Raw genomic sequence first — 26105 nt, forward strand, 5'->3', positions numbered from 1 at the left:
ATCTACAGATGCGATGTAACAGGTTGATTCTAACCTCCCTTACTGGCTGATCTGCATGATCCATAACTCTGTCAGATGGTTTCTCTCCTTCCTACCTATATGTTAGGGAAGCCATGATGCATGGCTGTGAGTTTCTGGGAAACTGTGGGAGAAGACAACATGTTTTGTCTTTCAGCTGATCAACACATGCTGGTAAGTCATGTGGTTCAGCCTTCCTGGACCTGTATCGTTCCAGAATGCAAGTCTATGCAGTAGGGTGCTGTACACTGGATTCTTCCTCCACATCCAAATTGTCCTAGTGCTAGAAAATAGCAAGCTAGGGAGAACATTCTAGAATAGTCTTCTTCTTCACATGTTTGTTTTCTACACGCTTGGATTTGTTGTTTTGTTTTACATAGGGCAGCATTCAAACATACAACGCCCCCTATCTGTTTGTAAATGCTACACAAAGAAGAATAGGCCTGTGCAAAGATTCAGCTCCGAAGTGCCAAAGACGAATCATTTGCACCTCACCCCTTGTCCCTCATGGAGGCTGCTACTCCCCTTGGGCACCGCTGCACAGAGCAGTTCATGAACAGGGAATGGGGTGAAGCTGTGGGAAGCCCCAGTGACGATGTTAAAGAGCTGTGCATAGAACACTGGGAAAGGTAGAAGCACTGGGAAGAACTATATTTCCCAGCATTTCTCATGCACCTTCCTACATGGCTTCCATGACATCACTGAGAGGTCTTTCACAAGACCTTGACTGGGAGGGTGGGTGCGTTGCAAAGAAAGGTAGGAGCTCGCTTGCCTTCCTCCGCAGATAAGCGACAGCCACCTGTGCTTTCGCCGTGCTGTGGCGGAGCAGCGAATGCAAGAGCTGGGAGCAGGAGGACTTCCCCTTCCCGCATCCCAGGGTGTGCCACACCACGAGCACAGCGGCTGAGCACATTAGAACAGCTGCTGCACTCTGCGTGGCTGGTCCTTCCCCCTGGCTTGCTGCTGGAAATGGCGGTGAGCCAGGTAGGGAGCCTTTTAACCCGGTGGCGAGCACCCAGATGATCACCTGCCAAGGTTAAGCAAACAGCTGGTTTGCTTAACCTCGGCAAAATGCTGGGGTTAAAAGTCAGCTTAGGCGGGCGGGCAGCTCCGGGATCAGGCTCGATCCAGGTGCTGCACATGAGCTACTTAGCCCAGGCTGGGCTGCCCTATCCTGGGCTAGGCTGCTTGTGAGAACAGCCTCACTAGCTTTCCACAGCTTCACTCCCTTTAATGGCCCTCCCTAGCGCTTTGCATGGACAGCTCTGTGCAGAACTAAATGAGTGTGTGTGTGTGTGGTGCAAATGATTCTGCTTTGAGCATCAAGGCCAAATCCTTGCACAGCCCTACTGAGGAAAGCTGCTCGGCATTATTTATCTGTGAGTCAGCTTTCGGAGCATGTTCAAGTGTTGCAGAGAAGGGGAAGAAATGTCTCTGATTTCTGTAGTAATGTTTGGAATCATGGGATTCACTTCTAATGAGCTCTGTGAGCTTTTGGGATAGTTTGAGACCTCCAGCTTTAACTAACAAATCGCCAGGGCCGGATGGCATCCATCTCAGAGTCCTCAAAGAACTCAAATGTGAAATCGCCGACCTCCTTGCTAAAATATATAACTTATTCCTGAAATTGGGCTCTGTACCGGAGGACTGGAAAGTAGCAAATGTAACACTGATTTTCAAAAAGGGATCCAGGGGCGATCTGGGAAATTACAGGCCGGTTAGCTTAATGTCTGTTCCAGGCAAATTGATGGAAAGCATCTTCAAGGATAAAATTTTCAAGCACATAGAAGAACAAGCCCTGCTGAGAGTGAACCAGCATGGCTTCCAAAAAGGTAAATCTTGCCCCACCAACCTTTTGGAGTTCTTTGAGAGTGTCAACAAGTGTGTGGATCAAGGTGATCCAGTTGACATAGTATACCTTGACTTCCAAAAAGCTTTTGACAAAGTTCCTCATCAAAGACTCCTGAGGAAACCTAGCAGTCATGGGATGAGGGAACAAGTACATGTGTGGATTGCAAACTGATTTAAAGACAGGAAACAGAGGGTAGGGATAAATGGAGAGTTTTCACAATGGAGGGAAGTAAGAAGCGGGGTCCCCTAGGGATCTGTACTGGGACTGGTGCTTTTTAATTGATTCATAAATGATCTAGAAGTAGGGGTAAGCAGTGAGGTGGCCAAATTTGTAGACGATACCAAACTCTTTTGGGTAGTGAAATCCAAAACAGATTGTGAGGAGCTCCAAAAGGATCTCTCCAAACTGGGGGAGTGGGCGACAAAATGGTAAATGCAGTTCAGTGTTGGCAAGTTTAAAGTGATGCGCATTGGGTCAAAAAACCCCAACTTCAAGTATACGCTGATGGGAGCTGTTGGTGACTGACCAGGAGAGGAATCTTGGGGTTGTGGTGGACAGCTCATTGAAAGTGTCGACTCAATGTGCAGCAGCTGTGAAAAAAGGCCAATTCCATGCTAGGGATCATTAGGAAGGGGACTGAAAATAAAATGGCTAATATTCTAATGCCCTTATACAAAACTATGGTGTAGCCACACCTGGAGTACTGCATACAATTCTGGTCACTGCATTTAAAAAAGGACATTGTAGAACTAGAAAAGGTGCAGAAGAGGGCAACCAAGATGATCAGTGGCCTAGAGCACCTTTCTTATGAGGCAAGGCTACAACACCTGGGGCTTTTTAGTTTAGAAAAAAGACGACTGCGGGGAGACATGATAGAGGTCTATAAAATCATGCATGGTGTGGAGAAAGTGGATAGAGAGAAATTCTTCTCCCTCTCACATAACACTAGAACCAGGGGTCATCCCATGAAACTGATTGTCAGGAAATCTAGGACCACCAAACGGAAGTACTTTTTCACACAACACATAATCAACTTGTGGAATTCTCGCCACGAGATGTGGTAACAGCCAACAACCTGGACGACTTTAAGAAGGGTTTGGATAACTTCATGGAGGAGAGGTCTATCATTGGCTACTAGTCGGAGGGCTGTGGGCCACCTCCTGCCTCAAAGGCAGGATGCCTCTGAGTACCAGTTGTGGGGGAGTAACAGCAGAAGAGAGGGCATGCCCTCAACTCCTGCCTGTGGCTTCCAGCGGCATCTGATGGGCCACTGTGCGAAACAGGATGTTGGACTAGATGGGCCTTGGGCCTGATCCAGCAGGGCTGTTCTTATGTTCTTACAGATAAAATCAGCAAATCCCACTGCAGATCTTGTAGATTGAAGGGAAGGAAGTGCTTTGCTTTCCTTCTCTTGTTTGTAATATTTGAACAAGGCACACAGCATCCCTTCAAATGTCTGTCGATGATGCACCACCTGAGCAGAGGCTCGGAATTTGGTGTGATTTCTACTTCGGGCAACATTTGGTGACAACTTCAGTTGACAAAGTTTCTAGGCATGTCCTTTTCGTTTCAAGTTTATCCTTCATTTCTAGTCATGAAAACAATGCAGAAATGAGGACAGTAGCAACAGTCGTGCACAGGAAGCAGTCTTAAAATCCACCATCACTCACCAGATCCATTTTATTTAAGCACAGCATTCTGAGAAGCATAATATTTTTTTTTATTCCTTGCCTTAATGAAGAGGGAATTCCCATCTCCCACCAAATACATTGCATGTATTAGAAGTGATATGAGGAGTAATATGAGTTTGTTTTTATTACTTGGAAAATAAATTGGATTTGGGGACTGAAAATACATTATAAAACTATCTTCTGTGCGTGACTGGTGCTAGGGTGAACTGCTTACCTACTTCCCTGTTTGTGTCTCCAGCATTTGGTGATTTATGAAATTCATAAGCATATTTGCATTTTGAAGCTGTTCAGCATGTCTTGCTTTCCTGGTTACTGCAGCAGCACAATTTTCCTCCTCCTCCTCCTCCTCCTCCTCCTCCTCCTCCTCCTCCTCCTCCTCCTCCTCCTCCTTCACTGTTATCTAATCCAGGGATTCTCAAACTTGGGTCATTATTGGACTACAACTCCCATTGTCACTGCCAGCTACCTCCTTCAGTGGCTGGCTCGTCTCTGAGCCCCCTCCTTCCACCAGCCAGGCTTCTGACTGATGGAGGGAAGGTGCACACACAGTCCATCACCTCCACTAGTCACCTCTTTCAGCCCTTTCATCAGATCCCGGCTGATGAAAGGAGGCCACGCATACAGCCCATCCACCGCCAGCAGCTCCCTTCAGTTGTGGCCAGGCTCTGAGCCTCCTCCTTCTTCAGAGTCCGATCAATGGAAGGAGGATGGGTAGAACTGTGTAAGAGGGTACACACGTGTGAGAATGCACGTTGCCACTAGGGGGGGTGCCACAGGGAGAGGGGAGGCTGCGCAGGTATTGAACATGGGCCCATTCTCCCCTCACTATGCCAGGCCCCTGCACCAGACTGCATTAGTCTGAATGTCAGCCTCCGTTTTCCCAATCTTATCCGAGTCTTTCCTAACTTTCCTTAACTTTCCAAATCTTTCTTGATGCTAGAAGCTCCTCTTGTCTCACCAAGCTGGCTCCTGTCAGCCACCATTTTCCTTCCCAGAATGCACTGGGGGATGTATTATCACTTTCCTTGGGGGAAATGGCATCCCTCTGTGTGTACAGAACTCTGTGTGTACAGGAAGTTGAATCCCTCTGAGTGTATAGGGTAGTGAGAAACAACGGCGTAGCCTGACTGCCAGCAGCCTGTGTGGAGCTGCAGCAGTAGCCCTGCTGACCCTGCCCCCCGTGTCTGATGTCAGACATGGGGGTTAGCCACGCCCCTGCATCTGACATCAGATTAGGGGGGCGTGGTCTGGCTCCTGAACAGAGTCTTGAGGCTCTTTTCAGGAGTTGGAGTTTAACTCCAGAAGGGAGCTAAACCTGCACCCCCATGTCTCTCTCATAAGTGAAGTTCTGGTTTGTTTGTTTGTTTGATTTTTTGTCTCTCTAAAGTAATGCAACTGATGAGATCTGAGCTGTTGGTAACCAACAAGGAAAGAGATTTTGGAGTCATTGCGGACATCAACTCAGTTTGCAGCGGCTGTGAAAAGGGCAAAATCCATGATTATTAGGAAAGGGATTGAAAATAAAACTGCTAACAATATAATGCCCTTATAGAAATCTGTGATGCAACCACATGTAGAATATTGTGTAGAATACAATCACAAGGATCCTGGTTAAAAAGTTAATCAGGTTTAGTGAGTCCAGTGGAGCTGATCCTGATCAAACCACTTCAGTTAACCAACATTTAACCAGGACAGATAACCAGGATTGTCTATGCTGGTTAACCAAAGTGGTTTGACCAGGATTGCCATGAAATTCTAGCTACTCGCAATCAGTTCCACAGGGCTCACTAATCCTGAATTAACTTTTTTTCCCCATTGTGCCCTTTCTCCAAAGAGCTCAAGTCATACATGATTCTCTCCCTACCAGTTTTATCCTCACAACTCCTATACTTGTAAGGTACAGTAGACTGAAAAATAGCAACTGGTCCAAGACTCCATCAGCTGGAGTTGGACATCAATGTCCTTATCACTAGCAAAACGCTGGCTGAAATGTAGGATAGACTATGAGGCGAGTCTCACGATTGGTGAGACCCGTCGTAAGGGGGTTTGCAGGGAGAGCGGGCTTAGCCCGCTCTCTCTGCAGATGATCAAGGCTGTAGCCCTGGGCATCCGAATCGGCCACCCACATGATGGCCGGCTCCGTCACGGAGACGGCGGGGGCTGCAGGAATCAGGGGCTGTGCAGCCCCCAGAACTTCCAGGATGCCCCGCACAAGCACGCGGGGTATGCTGGAGAGACCCCCAAGCCCAGGAGGCGGCTTGCAGCCTCCCTTTGGGGGTCTCCTCATGTGTTGCCGTGCTGTGGAGCCATGCCATGACAATATACGACTGGAAAACCTGGGTTAGTGGAGCTCTCCCTCTGCTAACCTGGCCTAAGGGGAGGGGTATTTAAGCGGGTTACCCACTTTGGGGAAACCAGGCTCGCCTGTGAGCCCGGTGGTTCCCATGGTTCATGGAAAGCAGGCTAAGCTCCCTTAGCCCGCTTTCCACTGATTGTGAGAATCGCCTCATTGTCATCTTATTGAACTGAAACTGGGGAACAACATGGCTTCTAAACAGTTCCAAAAGAGGATTTATTTATGCTTCTTTAAGCTTTTACATTACATTACATTACATATGCTTCTTTAAGCCTCCACATTACATAGCAACATAGGAAGCTGCCTTATACTGAGTCAGATCATTGGTCCATCTAGCTCAGTATTGTCTACATGGACTGGCTTGGCTCTCCAAAGTTTCAGGAAGGAGTTTCCCAGTCCTATCTTGAGATACCAGAGATTGAACCTATGGGCTTCTGCATGCAAAGTAGATGCTTTAACACGGAGATATGGCCCCATCCCCATTCTCTCCTTGCTTTCAGACCCCGGTGCTTGCTCCAGAGCGAAGAACCCTCAGTCCCATCCAAGGGGTGATGGGGGCTTCCCTTCTTTTTGTGCACGCCTAATAGGAGTTGTTTCGTTGTCAAACTGAGTAGCCCAATGAAAGATTATTGTTTCTCCCTTCAGGAGCTGAGGAATCTTGATTTAACGGAGATTAACAGAGATGAGAATTTAATGGAGATCCTGATTTAACGAAGAGGAGAGCTGGTCTTGTGGTAGCAAACATGACTTGTCCCCTTAGCTAATCAGGGTTCACTCTGGTTGCATATGAATGGGAGACTAGAAGTGTGAGCACTGTAAGATATTCCCCTCAGGGGATGAAGCCGCTCTGGGAAGAGCATCTAGATTCCAAGTTCCCTCCCAGGCTTCTCCAAGATAGGGCTGAGAGAGATTCCTGCCTGCAACCTTGGAGAAGCCGCTGCCAGTCTGTGAAGACAATACTGAGCTAGATAGACCAATGGTCTGACTCAGTATATGGCACCTTCCTATGTTCCTAATCCTGAAACCAAGCCATTGAAAGAAGTCTGGTCCTACATACTGATGTGAATTCTACATAACAGCTAACTTCCCCACAAACTTCACACCATTCCAATAATTTCGCACCATGACCACTATCTCGGCTTTCATTTATTCCCATACACAATGTTACAAAAGCAGCGTGACTTCTGGACAGCCTGTAGAGTAGAATGTCTAATCAACCATCTGTAGAAATTCCCTACCAGTTTTACAGCTTACCTCACTGGCAGTTCTGTCTCATCCGCCACATCCTGTGAGATGGCCCAGGAGATGGCAACTCTCCATCCACCTACACTCAACTTCTACTTCCAGTTATACCCACACATTGTGTTCCCTCTTTTGCATTTTCCCCAACAGGTGACAGAATACAAATAAGGAAATGGGAGCAAGGGTGGGACCCAGGGTGCTTTAACCAGTTTCTGTAGCAGGATAGATAAATGTGGTAGATAAATGTGGAAGGATCCACATGCATCAGTTTGCTATTGCAGAAAGAGACGTGGGTGACTCACTATTGCAGTGATCTTCACTATTTTTCAAGCATGGACTACTTTGACAAAAAACAAAATAAACACAGCTTTCAATGTGAGTGCTATTTCCTGCTGTGATGAATTCTGCACAGGACTGCATTTTTTTTAAATTGCTGGGAGGGCCCTTTAAGAGGGACAGAGCCTTCTCTTAAGACATCTATGGGGATAGTGCTGGGAAGGGCTACACTGTGCATGCCTTTCAAGATGGCTCAATTTCCCTTAAAGACCTGCTAACTGGGCAAAGAGGCACCTTTTACTGTGGTGATTCTCTTTATTTAGCAGGGGGAGAGTAACTGGCCCTATCCACCCCCAGCACAGTACTTCCTGTGACTGTTACTGGTGTCTCTCTTATGTTTCTTTTTAGATTGTGAGCCCTTTGGGGACAGGGAGCCATCTTATTTATTTATTATTTCTCTGTGTAAACCACCCTGAGCCATTTTTGGAAGGGTGGTATAGAAATCGAATAAATAATAAATAATGGGCAAAATGCAACAGAGCATGGTGAGAATGGTCATCTCCACATGGTGCCAGGGGAACTGTGCAGAGTATTCAGTTTCGGCTACAGTTTCATACAGACCCAATAAACAGTTTTTCAGGGGACTGCACTTAGGGTTGGTAGGGGCCGCCACTGGCCCCTGGGCCTTGCAGGGAAGAACTCTGCACTGACACTGCCTCATGTGCTTTTGGGAGCATTCCTGAATGCATATAAAATTGCACCCGTGGTGACCACTAGTGGAATGTCCATACCTGCTGTTTGTTTGACAGCAGATTTAAATCACAAGGAAACCACTTGCAAGTTTTGACATCTCCTGCCTCCCTTGGAGCAGCATGATCAGATAAGAGAGAGAGGAGAGAAGAGCTGGTCTTGTGGTAGCAAGCATGACTTGTCTCCTTAGCTAAGCAGGGTCCACCCTGGTTGCATTTGAATGGGAGACTACATGTGAGCACTGTAGGATATTCCCCTCAGGGGATGGAGCTGCTCTGGGAAGAGCATCTAAGTTCCAAGTTCCCTCTCTGGCATCTCCAAGATCGGGTTGAGAGAGACTACTGCTTGCAACCTTGGAGAAGCCACTACCAATCCGTGAAGACAATACTGAGCTAGATAGACCAATGGTCTGAATCAGTATATGGCAGCTTCCTATGTTCCTAAGGTGAAAAAAATTCCAGGGCAGAGGGAAGTTATTCTAGTGACAACCTGAGCAATCAGCGAGAGAGCCAGATTAGCAGAGAACATCAGTATGCCTAAAATGTATGCTGCTATTTTAGAGAGGTGGTGGTACAGATGTGGGTGGCATTTTCAGAACTGAATGACTGATAAACTGGGCAGGCCACTCAATCAGGGCTGACATCTCCTTGGGCATGATTTTCTAGACTCACTTCACTTGGTAAGCCTAGCACATCTAAGAGGGGAGATGACAGAGGTGCATAAAAATAATGCATGCTGTGGATAAAGTGCATATTTTCTCTCCCTCTCTCAAAATATTAGAACGTGGGGTCATCCGTTGACGCTAAATGCTGGGAGATTCTGAACAGACAAAATAAAGTGTTTCTTTACACAAAATGTAGTTAAACTATGGAATTTGTTGCTGCTGGTTGTGGTAATGGCCACCAATCTAGATGGTTTTAAAAGGGGATTAGACAAATTTATGGAGGATGGGGCCATTGATGGCTACTAGCCTTGGAAGTTGTAGATTTCCATCAGGGTGGCATGCCCCTGAATACTAGGTGCTAGGGAACACCAACAGGAGGGGATAGTTGGCCTCCCCCCCCCCCCGCTCGTGGGCTTCCCAGATGCATCCAGTTGGCCAATGCATGAGGCAGGTTTCTGGACTGGATGGACCTTGGCTTGATCCAGCAGGGCTTTTCTTATGTTCTTATTTACACATTTTGTTGTGTGCATCCACAACCTGTATACTGTATGAGCATTCCAATATTCACACAGGTTCACCACACATACAGCACCCTACATAACAATCTGTACCCTACATTAGATGGGTCCCAGGTTCACATTTAAAATGAATGCATCTACCACAATTCATACGAAAGCATGCATACAGTCTCCAATACACACATACAACTTATAATGTGTGAATAGCACTATAGAGGTGCAGGACATGTCTTCATTGCTACATACAAGTCTTGTTTCATCTTTATTTACCTCGGCACAGTGTACCCAAGTACAAGGAGAAAAGGAGCACATTGGATAGCCCCTGTATGCGCACACCTAGCATCCCAGGTTCAGCATTCACTGACCCTGAGGACACTTTCTCCACATGATTTGGAGCTTTGGATTAGAACATAAGAATAGCTCTGCTGGATCAGACCCAAGGGCTCTCTAGTCCAACATCATGTGTTACAGTTACAGTGAAGAATGAATATGCTGGAACAAAACTCAACAGAGGTAAGATTGGCTTAATCTCTTGTATACCTTCAAAATTGGAAAAAATCTGAAGCTAGATTAATTATTTTAATAATGAAGCAGGGAAACCATGGATAGGGAAAACAACAGATTCCCTTGTAAAGTAGGGAGGACCCAGAAAGGATGACTTGAGATAAGCTCAGGACAGAGCACAGAAACTTCTTCATACAACTCAAAATTAACTTTCTGAATTCAGAACCTGAAGATGTGATGCTAGCCATTAGATTCAATGGGCAGCATCCAAGCTGCCCATCATTTCTTTAAACTGTTTATAAAATTTGTGGAGAAGATCCAAGAAGCAAGATGATGAAATGGAACATCCATGTACAAAGACAAGACATCTCTGAATACCTAACACTGAGGACAATCACCTTCATGTCTTGCATTGGAATATCCAGAAACATTTGGCTTATTCTTGACTAGACAGATCTTGGCCTGATACAGAAAGACAATACGCCAATGTGCTTATATAGTTCAGGGTTTGAAAAACTAAAGAATTACCCTATCATTGCTATCTATATTTTCTCATTTTTTCACTTTATAAGAAGAAGTTAATCTGCCCACAATCATTTCACTAGACCTAAAACTGGACTAAATTTGGTTCAAAACGGTAAGGGGGTTCACAAGTTAGCCCACTAAAACCTCAAATGCTCACGCGTCCCCCATCTTGAATGGGGTGGATGTCATAATCTCATACCATGCCATTGAGGTGTCCCTGTGTGTCACTCACTACAACTGTACCAAATTTGGTTCAGATCTGTTAGACGGTCCACAAATTAGCCCTCTTGCACCTCAAGCATTCACCCATCCACCAGCTTGGATTGCGTTGGGTGACATCATTACAAAGTACACTGTTGAGGTGTCCCTATATGTCACTCACTATAACTGTACCAAATTTGGTTCAAATCGGTTAGATGGTCCACAAGTTAGTCCACTTGTGCCTCAAATGTTTATACATCCACCATATTGAATTGAGGAGAATGACATCATCACAAACTATGCCATTGGGGTGTCCCTAGGTATCCCTACAGCTGTAGCAAATTTGGTTAAAATCGATTAGGTGGTTCACAAGTTAGCACCTTGCACTTCAAACATTTACATGTCCGCCATCTTGAATGGGGGTAGATGACATCATCTCAAACTATGCCATTGAGGTGTCAATATCTGTCCCTACAACTATACCTGATTTGGTTCATTTTGGTCCAGGCATTGCGAAGTTATCTGCAGTTCTAGGAATTCACAGAGCAGATTGCTCTTTTGTTATCTTCAGATTATTTTCTTGTAAAATCTGTTAACATGTAATATGTATAACTTTGGATACTTCCAATTTTTTAAAGCATGGATTTAAAATATATATATAGCTTTACAATATTTTTAAAATGCAGTAATATAAGCAATTAGTTCTAAATTTTTATAGTTTTGTTTTTAATTTTTGTGTGAACTGCCTTGGGATTGTTTTAATGAAAGGTGGTATACAAATTTAGCAATAAAAAAATAAATTTAACAATAAATAAAGGTCCTGGGAGAATAAATCAGTATTTGCCTGAGCCTAACTAACAGCCATGTTGGCACCAGAGAAGCCTTTTTGGGGAGAGAATTCCACTGGTGGGGTGCCACAACCAAGAAGGCCCTTTCCCCAGATGTCACCATCTCACCAAACTATGCCTCAAAGAGAAGTCTTAGTACTCCAAAGACTACTTCAGGTAATGGGTCAGAACCTGGGGCATTGGGTACTCTATCAAGTAGGTGAGTCCCAAGCTCTGTAGGACTTTAAGGGTCATCACTGGGACTTTGCTCAGAAATGGACCAGTTTTTCTCTCCAGCATGGAGAATTATATTATAAAAAAGTATAATAAAATAAATATCTCTTCCTTTAATTTTTGCTTTAATTCTGAGCTAGCACCACAGGAAGCTCCCATGTGGCGCTGACTTGAGACACGAACCATCTCTGAAATGTGGGCTGTTTGGCTTAAGATACCCTCCTTAGCCTTTAATAGTTCATTAGCATTCCCTCACCACCACCACCCAAAAAAATTAAGCCAGGGGCTTGGAAAGTAGCAAATATTTCATTGAGAGCAGATTCACACTTTTAATATTTAATCAGCTCAAGACAGAGGGGAGTGAATTTCTGCAATACTTCCTCGATTTGATTCCAGCCACTTTAGCAGTGTGGGAGGCTTCCACATAGTTTTCTTTTTTCAACAAGCTACAGCTAAAATATTAATGTTTGCAAATTTACCCAAATTTAGCATTGTGTTATAATGAGCAATTTGAATGGTGATTTTTTTCCCCTTATGCATTTTTGATTGCCCCAAATAGAGAGAACTACACAGAGGAGTTCCTGTCGCTAGGCATACACTCATTAAACAATTTATGGGACTTCCCTAAACACAGAACACAATCCCACTCACCACAGACTGCTCTAGCACTTGGACATGAACACCAGGAGAGCAGCTGTGTTAGGGCAGAAGCACACACAATGTGATAGTTAGTTTATATTCCAGCAGTGTTGATAACTTCTTTTCATTTTTTCATTTATCCCATTTTTATCCTGTTTTTCCTGTTCCAAAATGTGGGACCCACCCCCACAAGGCAGCTAACAACATCTTAAAAATGCAGCAATATAATAACAAATTAAAAACAAAACACACCACTCCTGCAGCAAATAGTTATAGTGTATAGTGTATAGTGTATAGTTATACACAGGAGAAAAAAATGGAGGGAACAAAGTTTCAGATATCCTCTATGCCATGTATTAGGGCTGGGTTGAACTTTTGAAAGTTTAGCCCAAATTTGGGAAAGCAGATTTGGGGGTGGAAGTACGGTCAAAGTGCCTCCCTTCTTGCATTTTGGGGTTGAGGGCATGATGGGGAAGCAAAAGTTAACAAAGCTTCTGACAGCTCTGATTAGCAGGGGCCATTTTGTGTTTTTCTCTCAGAAGACCCACCAACCAAACCCAGGATACAGCTATGCGGAGGTAGGGGTAGGCAAACAGAGGCTGCTTCAGCACTTACCTGTCCATGTTCGGAAGAAACAGTCAGAAGCCGAACTGCAGTCAGGGAGACTGCAGAGAGGAGGGGGAGCTGGCTGTGTGGGCTTCTTTCTGTCATGAAGGACAGTCCCGACAACCAATCACAGCCAGAGAGAAGTCATGCAGGTATCCAGTGCACATGTGCAGCGGCCTCTAAAATGGCCAACACAACTACACAGAGGCCTCGAACAGGCCAAAAATTTCCCGAATAAGGCAGTTATTATACTGGGGGAAGCTAGCAGGAGAGGGAGAACCTCCAGAGACACCCCCCTGTAGCCATGGCAGCACCCCCAGAGGTGGTGAGTTTGTTAAAAAAAAATCTAACAGTCAGAACACCTGAACCAGCCTGGGGTGTTCGGTTCAGTCTTGAGCCAAATTTGGGCAGGTTCAATTCAAGTCTGGCTCAACAGCAAGCCCTCAAACCAGGCCTGTTAGATGTCAAACTGGATCAAATTCAAACTGGTTTGCACATCCCTACCTCTGTCAACTCCAGTTATAGCCAGCACAACCTGCAGTCTTGCATTTGGATGTACAGCAGGTGGCTGGAAACATCAGGTACAAGCCGCGAAACTCACTACAACCTGAAGTTTCAAATTGGAGTTTGGCAAGGGAAACCTCAGGGCACTTTTCTCATGGGCCTGGGGTTTTACTCATTCACACATACAGTTTGCCAACCTCTGGCTCCATCACCTCCAGTTTCCTATTATGTGTGAATGTGGCCCCTGTTACCACCAGTGCAGGGGGCACTTTAGCAGGAATCTATGCAATATTCAGACCCTCCCTTCCACTATGTTTCACTAATCATACCAACAGGCATTGCAAGAGTCATCAACGAAATTCATATCCAGATGTAAGACAAATTATGCTTTGCAGTGAAGCTAGTCCTGTTTTCAGAGCCTCTTAAGCCTCATTCAGACATTGTTAACAGTCTCAGAAAATGAGCGGAAGTCCTGCCTGGCATGTTAGTCGCTCTCCCCTGCCAGGTGGTTCAGTCACAGCCTTCATCTGAAGAGGCCCAGGCTGTAACCGTGGTTGCAAGCCTTCCATGATCCCCACATTCCCTATCTTGGGAAAGCATGCAATCATGCTTATAAAATAAATAAATAAAATAAATATGAGGAACGAAGACCCCACCTCCTTTTCATAACACTTCCCCATAGTAGCCCTGAACAACACAGAAATTATTGCTTCTTCCCAAGCAGGATACATGGTAAGGTTTATAAACCCTCCTTAAGAGAATCCAAAGCAAGATAAAAAGGGCCCTGCTGGATCAGACTAAAGGTCCACATAGTCCAACCTGGTTCACTGCTTTGGTTCACTGCTGTGCCCATCAAAAGAATAAGTAAGTCTGGGGAAAGGAGGAAGTAGCAGATAATTAGGGATTTTGGTAAGGCCTAGCCTACTGTCCAACATCCATTAGCAGTTTAAGGCTCTGGGACCAGTGGCCGCCATCAGCCCTAAGTACGGCCCCATCAACCTTCTCTGACTGATTGTTTATTGGACCTATGTGAAGATTCGGCCTAAGCTGAATACTCCCCCCTCTAGCACCATGAGCCCCCTGGCACAATACGGAGATGACCATTCGCGCCATGCGGTTCTGCATTTTGCCCAGCACCTAGTGGCTCTTTTAAGGGAAAGGGAGCCCTCTGGAGTCCCTGTACCATCTTATAAGGTGTGCAGAGAGTGATAGGTAGTGTAGTCCTTCCCAGTGCTTTCCTCCTAGAGGACTCTGTTTCTCTTAAAAGACCCTTAGCACTAAGAAATGCACAGTACTGAGCAGAGTTCAGCACAGTGGTAAATGACTCTCATATTAAAGGTTTCTAGCCAAAGTGGCCCTTGCTTGAAAAATAATGAAGATCACTGCCCATTAGGCAGGTTCTCATGATTATCAATAGGGCAGGAGAACCTCTGACCCAAGTTTGGGAGCTGTGTGGATTCCCATTTTTGGCTTGTGTGTGAGTTAAAAACAAGGAGGCACCGGCAGTCACCATCTTCTAAGTGGCAGCTAGAGATGTGCATGAAATTTGCATGAATCAATTTGAATTCAAATCAATTTGATTTGAAACAATTGAACAGAGTGGAGATTTTGTTTGAATCAATTTGCACAAATCTGATTCGAATTAGGGTGAATTAAAATCAAATTCGAATTTGATTGGGTGAATTTGAATCAAATTTGAATCAGATTTAGATGAATTCAAATCAATTTGAATGAATCTCCACTCTGATCAATGATTCCAAATTGAATCAATTCAAATTTGATTTGAATTTGAATCCATTCATGTGAATTTCGTGCACATCCCTAGTGGCAGTTGGGTCAGAGGGCTCCCTCCTACTCAGCAGCTGTACCCAGGTCTTTAATGAGGTAAGATGAAAACCCCTCTGGCCTAGCTGCAGCTGCACACACAATCACTGCTGGCACCTCCAACTTTGCTTTTAACTCACACACCAGCAGAAACCAGGAGTGCACACAGCTCCCAAACTAGAGCAGGAGGCTACCACCTCACCTGAGCTAGGCCCATTCCAAAGTAAGACAGGGGAGAGCTCACCCATTAATAATTCCATATTAGTCAATTTTTAGACAAAGCTTTGGCTTATTTTTAAACAAATATGAGCACACTGAAGAAATGAGAAGTGTGGTTTTGTGTGTGTGATAGAAATGGCTAAAAATAGATCAACACAGCAGACGGCTTGACAGATGGTTAGAAGACAAGTTTAGAAGCAATGCACTGCCTTGTTAGGACTGGGTTACCAACCATTTACAGGAACATGATTTTATTCACACTGTATAAACTATTCATAATTACAGAAAAACCTCCTACCAGCTGGGTGGCTGAAATCAAGTCACTGACCATAGAGGACAAACACAGTTATGGTTTTGAGCTCATTTCTCTCAGGCATATGAACCCAGATTCAAGGCACTTGAACCAAAAGTCATATTTAGACTTGGCTCCTGTCATTGTGATGAGAGTTTCATCCTTCCTTGCTTCTACACTATTTACCCACAATCACTTGCTTTGTCAGTGTGGAACAGTGGTTAGAGTGCCAGATCAGAACTGGGAATTCTTTGGCTCAAATCTGTACTCAGCTGTGAAGGTCACTTCGAGCCAATCACCATCTCTCTGACTAACCTACCATGCAGGATTTTTGTGAAGATAAAAGGGAGATCAGAAGCATTTGCACTGCTTTGAGATCAGAAGAAGAAATATATATACAACAAATAAACTATTTGCCACAACTTCTCTCAATTCTGACCCACATTTTTCATTTCACAAATTGTCTACATGTGACAAAGTTATGGTGTGGGTAACTTGGCCCAGTTTCACAAACAGCAGCCAACTCCCCCAGTCTAGAAATTGTTTCGACTAAGCGGCGAATAACTTCACACACTGTCTTCAGGTGAACTGCTTTCTTTTGGTATCTACTGGGGTAAGTACATCTTGGGCATGCCTACCTAGCACTTGGGATGATATCAAACATCCCTGCTTGTAAGTCAAGTGACAATTTGCATGTGTGAAAGAGCCATCAGAGAGCAAGCACCACAGATGGAGTTTTATGAACCTGACATTACTCTATGTCAGATAAAATGCTTTTCAACGGAGACAGTTCACATAATCCACTGCTAACCATCCAGTGGTGTGATATCACGCCAAGTATATATATGTGTGAATAAGCCCTAATTTAAGAGATCAGATGAGCATATCTGATGCCCACAGACCCCATTATCAGATACCACAGCCTGTGCAAAACCCTTCTCTCCTGCCCCGTCCACACAGCCAATGGGTGCCACCTAGCTGTGCTGTAGAGGTTCCTGTGCTTAAATACCATTTAAAGTATCCCAAGAAAGAGAACAAGGGGGTCAGCACAGTGTGTCATACCCCACTCACATCCTGCAACCTCCTTACTTAGGAGAATTTGGGGAGGAAGAATGGAAATGAATTTGCTCCCCCAAATTCTCCCTTACCCATTTTTATTTCAGGTATTGGCTAAATATTCCATTTCAGTTTCAAAAGATTCAGTTTCAGATGTCTGCTATCAGATAGCCACTAAATATTCAAACGTTTGGTGAATATAGATTTCAGCAGTCCCCCTGTTAAATTAGGTGTCCCATGTGGCAATGCATTGGGTGTCCAATGGGATCAAGGAGAGGGGAGTTGGGGGTTGCTGCAGATGGAGAAGGAAGCCCTGTCATATGCAGAAAAACAATACAGTACCACCCCCCACAAAGTCCCTCAAATGCCAGAGATGGGGGCCGCAATGCACACGGCTCTCATAATGCAATGAGACCCTGGCAGCACAGAGCATTCCAGTCTGAAGCTCTCAGCAGCAAAGACTGGACACAAGGCTGAAGAGAATACTTGCTTCCCTTCAACCTGGGGCATTAACAGCGGAGGGGAGAACTGGGCTCTAAGGTGTGTGCCTTCAAAGCCTGAGTTGAAGGGGGGAGCTGAAGCCCCACCCCCCCAACTTCCAGAAAAGCTTTAAAAAGTTTGTGATAGGGCTGAGCATGAGCCTGTTTGCTGCTTCCTTTTTCAAGCGCCTACCAGGCTTGAATGCCGGCATTTGAGCCAGCTTGATGGGCAGGCAGGGGTACCTTTAAGATGCAGGTAAGGAGCTCCTTACCTGCTCACCCTTCCCCACTGCTTCCCCCTGCTAGCACTTGTTTTAGAAGCAGCTACTTGAGGCTGCAGCACTGCTTCCACGGAGCCAAGGAGACACAGAGATGGGTGCCTAGAACACCCCTCTGATGAGGGGGATCCCCCAAGGCACCACATTCATTGCATGGTGCATGGTGCCTTGTGGGATATAGTAACATAGGAACACAGAAAGATGCCATATACTGAGTCAGACCATTGGTCTATCTAGCTCAGTATTGTCTTCACAGACTGGCAGCAGCATCTCCAAGGTTGCAGGCAGGAATCTCTCTCAGCCCTATCTTGGAGAAGCCAGGGAGGGAACTTGAAACCTTCTGCTCTTCCCAGAGCGGCTTCATCCCTTGAGGGGAATATCTTGCAGTGCTCACACATCAAGTCTCCCATTCATATGCAACCAGGGCAGACCCTGCTTAGCTAAGGGGACAAGTCATGCTTGCTACCACAAGACCACCCTCATTTGCTCCATGCTGCTGGGAGCAGCACAGATAGTGCCTGGTGCTGCTCCTTGCAACGTTGGTCATGTGAGTGTGTGGCTTCCATGCCGAAAGGCTAAAGCGGGGTCATTGGGGAAAAGGTAGGCTGAACCTTGCCACGCCCTCCCATGCCTGACCACCCACCCTGCTGCCCGCCCGGTTGTCTGAATGGGCTCATAGACTCTAGACATCTTGCTGTTCTTTATCACTGGGCTGTGTTTTGAATTCTTTCGTTTTGGTAGCTGGTTCCTATTTTTATAGTGCTTCCACTGTACTCTAATCATAGAGTATGATTTTGTGGTCACAGTGCATGCTTGGTTGCAGGGGTTGCAGACCAAAATCCATTTGTGAATAAATAAACCTGGGCTACATATCATTATTATTTCAAAATCATATACAGATTTATGGACCTAAACACGAGCACAGTGCTCTAAATGCAGCACACAGTTCCTTGCAGACTCATTCATACCATTCTGACTACACTCCATAGCTCTGCTCAGGCAACACTTTAAGGAAGGACATTGCACCCAGGTACAGCACTCACAAGATCGCACCAGCAAGCCCCACCCCCCAGGCCAACACATTTATTGCCTCACCCCCATGCTGTCCAACAGTACAGCATTTGTCTGAGGACCTAAACACTAGACTTGAGAAGATTATTCTCCCTGTGATTGGGCATGCTCCTGTGGGTATTTTTCCAGGGTACAGCATCCTAATGCCTGAATAAGGCTAGTGTTGCTTTGTCATCAGCTGAAATGGTCCTCTAACTTTACCACCCTGTGTATAGACTGCAAACAAAGGGAGGGCATTTCAGTGCTGGGGAGCGTGCACAAGCACAAAGGGAACTTCACAATGATTATGTTTGAAGCCAAATTAGAATTAGGGCAAAGTTGCTCTAGAGACCTTGCTCTTGAGTCTGATGGATTTTTTTTTAACTGAATAGCATTTTTTTCTCTTTGTTTTTGTTTTAGAAAAGGTGCCCAGCAGATGCTGGGCGTGAATTTGTAAGTACTAACAGAACCACAAAATAGGTGGTTGCAAAAAGTGTGTGTGTTTGTGTAAGAGGAGGGGGTGATGAAACCTTACCATGACCCCTCACTTCTATGTCAAACAAATTTCTAAAAAGAACTTTCAGATCAACTGCAGTATTTCTCACTTTGTCATGAAATATACTGTATTCAAGACCTCTGTTGTGTGATATAGATAAATCTTTGTAATACTGTTACTGTTTGAAATTATTGTTTGCATAACTCTACAGTATGTATTTTTATTATTATGTATTTAACATATTTTATACATCCCCCAAACGTACGTCTCTGGGTGGTTTACAACAAAATATTCTCTTCAGACACGCATGATGCTGCCTCTCTAGCGAGGCGACCCTTCCCTCTTCCTCCTCATCTAATATTTGTTACGTCCCTATAGCCAAACTTGTTATGACCTAACTCACAGATACCCTCAGACATGTCTCCAGTTCCAAGAGGCCATACAGCAGGGGAGACATGATAACATCATCTCAGTTATCACTCATACCACATCAACAACAGCAGAACTCTGACCTTGTGGCAAGCCTTGTGGCAAGATTACAGAGAGTAGTTCAAGACCACCAAACTAGTAACCTGCCAATGACCATGGAAGTCACCAGCAATCCCTCCAAGACTGAGTTATAGTGGTGTCAGAATTTGGATTACACAATGCCGTCTTCCAACCTCAGGTTTCAGCAGCGAAACTCACTATAAACTAAGGGTTCTCAGGTTTGGGAGCTAAAATGGAGCCAGAGTTGGGTGGCAAAAATGTGGCTTCACACTTTTGGACACTCACAAACTCAAATCTCTGGCACATTTAACTCTGGTTTGGCATTAGGTCCAATGGGACCTCAGTTTCTGCTAGCAGCTAGCAAAGTAGCAATACTGCTGGGCGCTGTCCATTAGATGTGTGGTTCTGAATTGTTACAACAATCTCTGCTTGCTTCAGCTTAAAATGTATATATGACACCAATCAGAAGCTCTTGAGTCACAATGTCTTTCACACAGATGCAATCAAGACCCGGCTTCAACCATCTACAGCAAAACTGAGCACCCCCACCTCGGGTGCTCCCTTATGAACCAGGACAGGACAACTACTGAGAGTGCTAAATCCAGAGCAGCTAGACGACATTTTCAATTCTTAATCCATATTGTAATTTTGGAATTCAAGTTTCAAACTCAAAGTCTGACTTTCTAATTTTTATTACATTTCCATTAAAAAAAATCTGCTTCAGTTCTAGAAAAGAGGATGAGTTGAGGGAAGAAAAATAAAGAGTGCTTTCCCAACTTTCTTAGCATTTCAGGTGAAGCCAGAAGAAGAAAACAGCCTTCCATGTCTGTGACATAGTAGGATTTCCCTCACAGGAAATTCAGAGGATTGTAATAGTAGTAGCAGTAGCAGTAGCAGTAGCAGTAGCAGTAGTAGCAGCAGCCATATATGCTTGTCAACAAAAAAAGTTCTCAAAGATGTTTACATGGCAAAAGGAATGAGAAGATGGTCCCCTCCCCTGTAACAATCTAAAAAAAGAAACAAAAGGGCAACACCAGAAAACAGCTACCGAGAAGGGATGGTGTGCTGGGCTACACAGGATTTATGGCTCTTCCTCTGCTAAATAAAATACAGCCACACTTTAAAAGGTGCCACGTGGCCCAGTTAGTTGGGTTTACAAAACATTTTAGCTGCTCAAAATCTTACCACATGCAGGGCAGCTTTCAGACTAGCCAGTCATCGAAGCACTACTGGAATATAACCGAATGACTAACCTACGTTCCATTAATTTCAGTGCAACTTAGCAATGACTAGGGGTGTGCACAAGACCAGCTGGCCTGGTTTGATTTAAGTCCAAACTGGATCTGTTCCCAGACTGAGCCAGTTTGGTTGAGAACCCCCTGACCACCCCACCCCCGTTTGATTTGGTTGGGGCTTTTTTTAAGCAATTTTTTTTAAAAAAAATTAAGTACTTTTTTGAGGCCACAGGGGATTCCCCCTCCCCCCACTGGCCTCCATTAGGCTGGAAATCACCCCATTGGTAAGTCATTAGCCCTGCTCATTAGCCCAGTCCTCACCCCCATCGCAGAGGCCATTTTGGAGACCTCTGCATGGCTGGGTCATGACAGACCACACAGAGGCCCATTGGGCATGAGCAGCAGTCTCCAAAATGGCCAATGTGATGGGAGTGAGGCCTGGAACTGGCCGAAAACTGCTCGAACAGGGTGATTTCCAGTATAACAGAGGCTGACAGCAGGGAGGAGAAACCTCTGTGCCCATCCGTGGCCTTGGAGGAGCCCCCCTGAGGGGATTAGGAATTTTAAAAAAATGTCTAATCATTCACAACCCCACCCCCCCCCACCAAACGGCCGGGGGGTGGGGGGGTGGGGTTTCAGTCCGCTGCCAAACCAAACCAGGGGGTGTTGGGTTCAACCCTGGAACATCGAACTGAATAGGTTCAATGTCAAACCTGTTCAACATCGAACCTGTTTGCACATCCCTAGTAATGACTGCCTTAGTCTGGATTCTAACCAGAGTCCATAACTGCATGGTATGGTACTTTTCTATAGCCTGCAACTACAGGGATGCTCAAAATCACATTGGATTGAGACAAATGCTCATGAGTTGCCACTTTCATGTCAAACGTTGCCTTTTCAAGAGTTCATTTTTCTTCCAACCATTATAGAACTTCCATGAAAATCAAGCCCATTGTGCTATTTTTAATTCAAACACTGCACACAAAGCACCACTAAGAAGCAGAAGTAGTAACTCTACTACATTTGTCAGGCTGCCTTTGTCAGGCTCAAGCAACTTGCAAAGACCATGCTCAGGGAAGCCTCTTCACCTAACTGAGCAAAAGTATCCCTTGAAATACTTTATCCAAACCCAAATACTTTACCTGGTATTTTGTCTCAGTTTTCATTTAATTTATTTGTTATTCCCACCCTTCTATTTTCCAGATTACAGAGCAGATGGGAAGGGTTGGTAACTCTGAGGCACCCTTCCAACGTAATGCGGAGCCACGGGTCCAGTTGACCTGCTGTTCCACGTCCCTCTCTCCCTCCACTCTCCTGTCAGCTTTTGGATGTGCAGAAGAGTTGCCTCTCTGCAGTCAGCGAGACTGCAGGGAAGCAGAGGAGCTGGCTGTGCAGGCTTCCTTCTTGACAGAAGGACAGCCGGGGCAGCCAATAGGGCCAGATTGAGGGAGGAGCTTCCTCCCTCAACTCCAGCTCCATGGGGACAAAACTGTGGTGCCAGCATTCAAATGTAGTGCTGGCACCTCAGAACTGGAGTTGGAGTTGGAGGTGCCCAAACTTCAGGAAGAGAAACCACAAGTCCCTTCTTGCTTTCAACTAGTGGTGTAGGGAGAACGCTGGTGCCCCCTGTCCAGTCCACCACTAGCGGCCCCTCACCACCCAAGCCATGCCCCCTGTGTGTCTGAAGTCAGATGCCTCGCATGGCCCTGTTCGCAGATGCAACCATGCCCCCTGTGCGTCTGATGTCAGACACAGGGGTGTGGGTGGGACACCAGGTGTGGCCCCAGAGCACAGTGGCCTAGGTTCTTTGAATCCTCCCCACTGCCGGCACACAATGGTGGCTCCACCCCTGCCTTCAACTCCGGTTTCCTGAATTTCAATGTGTGTCCAAGGAAACTAGAGGTGAAGAGACCTCGGTTTCCTGTTACATCTGCATTTGGCAGTAGTTTAACCAGATGGTCACAGGTACAAATGACCATCTTATCATGCCACACAGTTATGGGTGCCATGAAATAAGCTCTTAGGTGGCTACCACAGTCTACCTGGCACTTGAGCTCAAGGGAAACAATGGCCCTGAGACTGAGTTCATGAATGCTGGGAATTTTTGCTGCACAACAGGAAATGGACAACATGTCTGTGCACCCAAAGTGCAGACCAGGAAATGCTTTCTTCCCCATTCTGACTCTAAACTTGAACTTACTTGGAGAGTTTCATTTCAATTTGCTGCCGGATTTCCTGTCTCTCTTCATCAGTCCTCCTTGGGAAAATGTTTCTATCTTCCAGCTCTTGTTTGCTTGGCCTGTTCCGCAATTTCACTGCCAGCAACTCTTTCTTGCATTTTCTTGGCAATGTACCTGGAGAATGCATTGAAAAATAATGTGAACGTGTCAGAGCTGCTGTTCCTAAAATAGGCAAAGGACATCATTTATTATTTCATGTTCTCTTGTGAAAGAGTAAGCAAGCTATGAATTCTACAGGGAATTTCTTGAGGAGAATGGGGACCCTTTTTATGAGGGAGGGTGATGGCTTTATGGGAAAGACCTCACACAACTTTGACTCCACTCATGTGGTTTATTTATTTATTGCATGTACATCCCATCTTTCCTCCACCATTGTACCCAAGGCAGCATTCACAGAGTTCAGTGTCCCCTGTAACAGAGATTCCCAGATGTTGTTGACTACAATTCCCAGAATCCTCGGCTAAAGGCCATTGCAGCTGGGGATTCTGGGTGCTGTAGTCAACAGGTTGCCAAGCAGTCACCCATCCAGGCATGAAGCAAACTGAGTCCTGCTTATTAGTTTCAGCAAAATGGATACATCATGTATCTGCAGACCATGCTCTGGAACCCCCACCCCAAAGTATTAATTCTGGCAGCATGATAAGTCAAGAGAAAGTGATACCTGTATAACTGCAGTAACTCATGAAAGGGCCCTTTTCTAACACAGTGAGTGAGCTGACATAAGCTGAGTCCTGAGCAATGGAAGAAATGATGGCTCTTCAACTGTGTGAGGAGGTTGGGAATCCCATCACAGATGCTGCTGAATCGCTGAGATCTGCACCCTTGGGCCATTTCAGAAAAACCAAATTCTGGCCCATGTTGTAGCACAGGGCTGCTCAACTTTGGCCCTTCTGCAAATGTTGGCCTACAATTCCTATAATCCCTGGCTATTGACTGCTGTGGCTGGGGATTATGGGAGTTGTAGTCCAAAAATAGCTGGAGGGCTGAAGTTGAGCAGCCCTGTCAGAAGAAAGGTGTTGTTGTTTAAACTTTATATTTCAGATACAAAAGTATCTGAGATTGGCACTGTCTTTGAATACTACTAGCTATTATTAGAAGCCAAATATCAATGGCCCATATTTCACTGTGTAAGACGAGTGATTCCCAGGTGCCTGTGCTGCTACAGGCATGCTGGCATTTTTGCACAAACAAATAATTAAAAACATTCACCCACACTCTGCAAGCATTACTTAGATTGGATACAATTTAAGTAGTACTACTGGAGAGTGGATATGCTGCTTTGAGTATCTGCACTCTTACGCAAAAGTACAAGACCTCCCATGACTGCTTAGGAGACCACAGAAGTGGAAGTGACTCAGAACCACTCACATTGTGCTGCAGAACATATGGGGCAATGCATTGTGGTACAGATGGAAGATCATAAATGCCTTGCCTAGTTGGGTATGGAAATTTGGGACACCTAGATAAGAGAGGCATCTTTTTCTCCGAACCCTCAAAATTCAACCTAAAATATAAGGCCAAAGAAAGTTCAGGGTAGCCATATTTTATTCCTCTGGCCCTCAATAGAATGTTCCAGAAGCATAGCTAATTGTACTTCAAGTCTGATCATAGAGATCCTCTAGTACCCAGCCAACGATCAGTCTTGTCAGAAGGCCACTCTGAGAAGGGCACGGGGTCAAGACCCTGACACCCCAAAGTAGCCTATAGGCAAGTCACAATGGAACAGGCTCTCCAGCAGCAATCCTGGGTAGCAAGCAGAGCTCCATAACTAGCCTCCTTTGGTCAGGGGGCACCGGTTTCACAGTTACATCCCAATTCCATCTATATCTCCTTTCCCCTACTTGGCTCATTTCCCCTACTTGTTAAGAAGAATGCCCATCAGAGACACAGTAAACTACGGAAAACTATCTATATGATTGGGTCATCCCTTATTTTAAAACAAAACCCAAAAAACCCAGCTAGAATCCTCCCAGGAACTAACTACCTTAGTAAAATAATGAGAATCCTTCATCACCTCTTCTGAAAGAGCAAGTTTTCTCAACCCATGTTCAATGAATGCAGCACCACCCAGTGTCCAGAATGAAAAGTGTATCTCACACAGAACACAAATGAACAAGCCTGGCAAAGTTGTGATGGTTGTGATGCATCTAATGCCCCATGGGGATCTCATAGCCTCCTTTCTTGCCCTTGTCGTTTAATTAATGAATCACTAGGCCTCTTATTTGGGATAATCACCATGAGATCTGCCAGTTCCCATATGCACAGTAAATAGCGTAGATTATTCACACCTCTCATGTAATTAGAACTCTCCCCACCCATGAGCACTGCAATTTTGTAGGGGCTCATAGAATATCATAAACTGTTTATCAATGCTCTAGCACATTTGCTCACAGTTTTGAATTGTTCACTGAACAATGTGTATAGATACCTTCTCTTGTTATTTCAAGATATATTGGGCAGGGGTACCTAGAATATGCACACAGATATGCAGACAGCCCACCCCGCACAGGCTGATGTCCTAATTAATGAAGTATGTGCTCCAGGAGGCTCTGCAGGGATACGAAATGGGGGCCCACATGCAACTCCCCCAGTCCCCTTCTGTGTGTGCAGTTGTGCCAGATGTTGAAATTTCCCTCACTCTCAAAATGCTCTGTAAGGAGAGGGAACATGTTACTGAGAGTCAGTGACATCATAGGAACATAGGAAACTGCCATATACTGAGTCAGACCATTGGTCTATCTAGCTCAGTATTGTCTTCACAGACTGGCAGCGGCTTCTCCAAGGTTGCAGGCAGGAATCTCTCTCAGCCCTATCTTGGAGATGCCAGAGAGGGAACTTGAAACCTTCTGCTCTTCCCAGAGCAGCTTCATCCCCTGAGGTGAATATCTTGCAGTGCTCACCTATCAAGTCTCCTATTCAGATGCAACCAGGGTAGACCCTGCTTAGCTATGGGGACAAGTCATGCTTGCTACCACAAGACCAGCTCTCCTCTCCAGAGACACCATTTCCCCTCTCCTAAAGAGCACTTCCAGCTTGTGTG

The 26105-nt window shown here is 45.3% G+C and overlaps 1 protein-coding gene across 13 annotated transcripts in view; it reads right to left on the reverse strand.

Moving 5' to 3' along the window:
- The window catches only part of PHACTR3 (phosphatase and actin regulator 3), a 356261-nt gene that overhangs the window by 94760 nt on the left and 235396 nt on the right, over positions 1–26105 (reverse strand). For all 13 annotated transcript variants that reach the window (XM_053249632.1, XM_053249641.1, XM_053249630.1 and 10 more), the window contains one exon: positions 23026–23179. In XM_053249632.1, coding sequence (XP_053105607.1) covers positions 23026–23179 — 154 coding nt within the window. The remainder of the gene's footprint in view (positions 1–23025; positions 23180–26105) is intronic.

This window comes from Hemicordylus capensis, chromosome 4 (genome assembly GCF_027244095.1).
Source record: "Hemicordylus capensis ecotype Gifberg chromosome 4, rHemCap1.1.pri, whole genome shotgun sequence".
Classification (NCBI taxonomy): Eukaryota; Metazoa; Chordata; class Lepidosauria; order Squamata; family Cordylidae; genus Hemicordylus; species Hemicordylus capensis.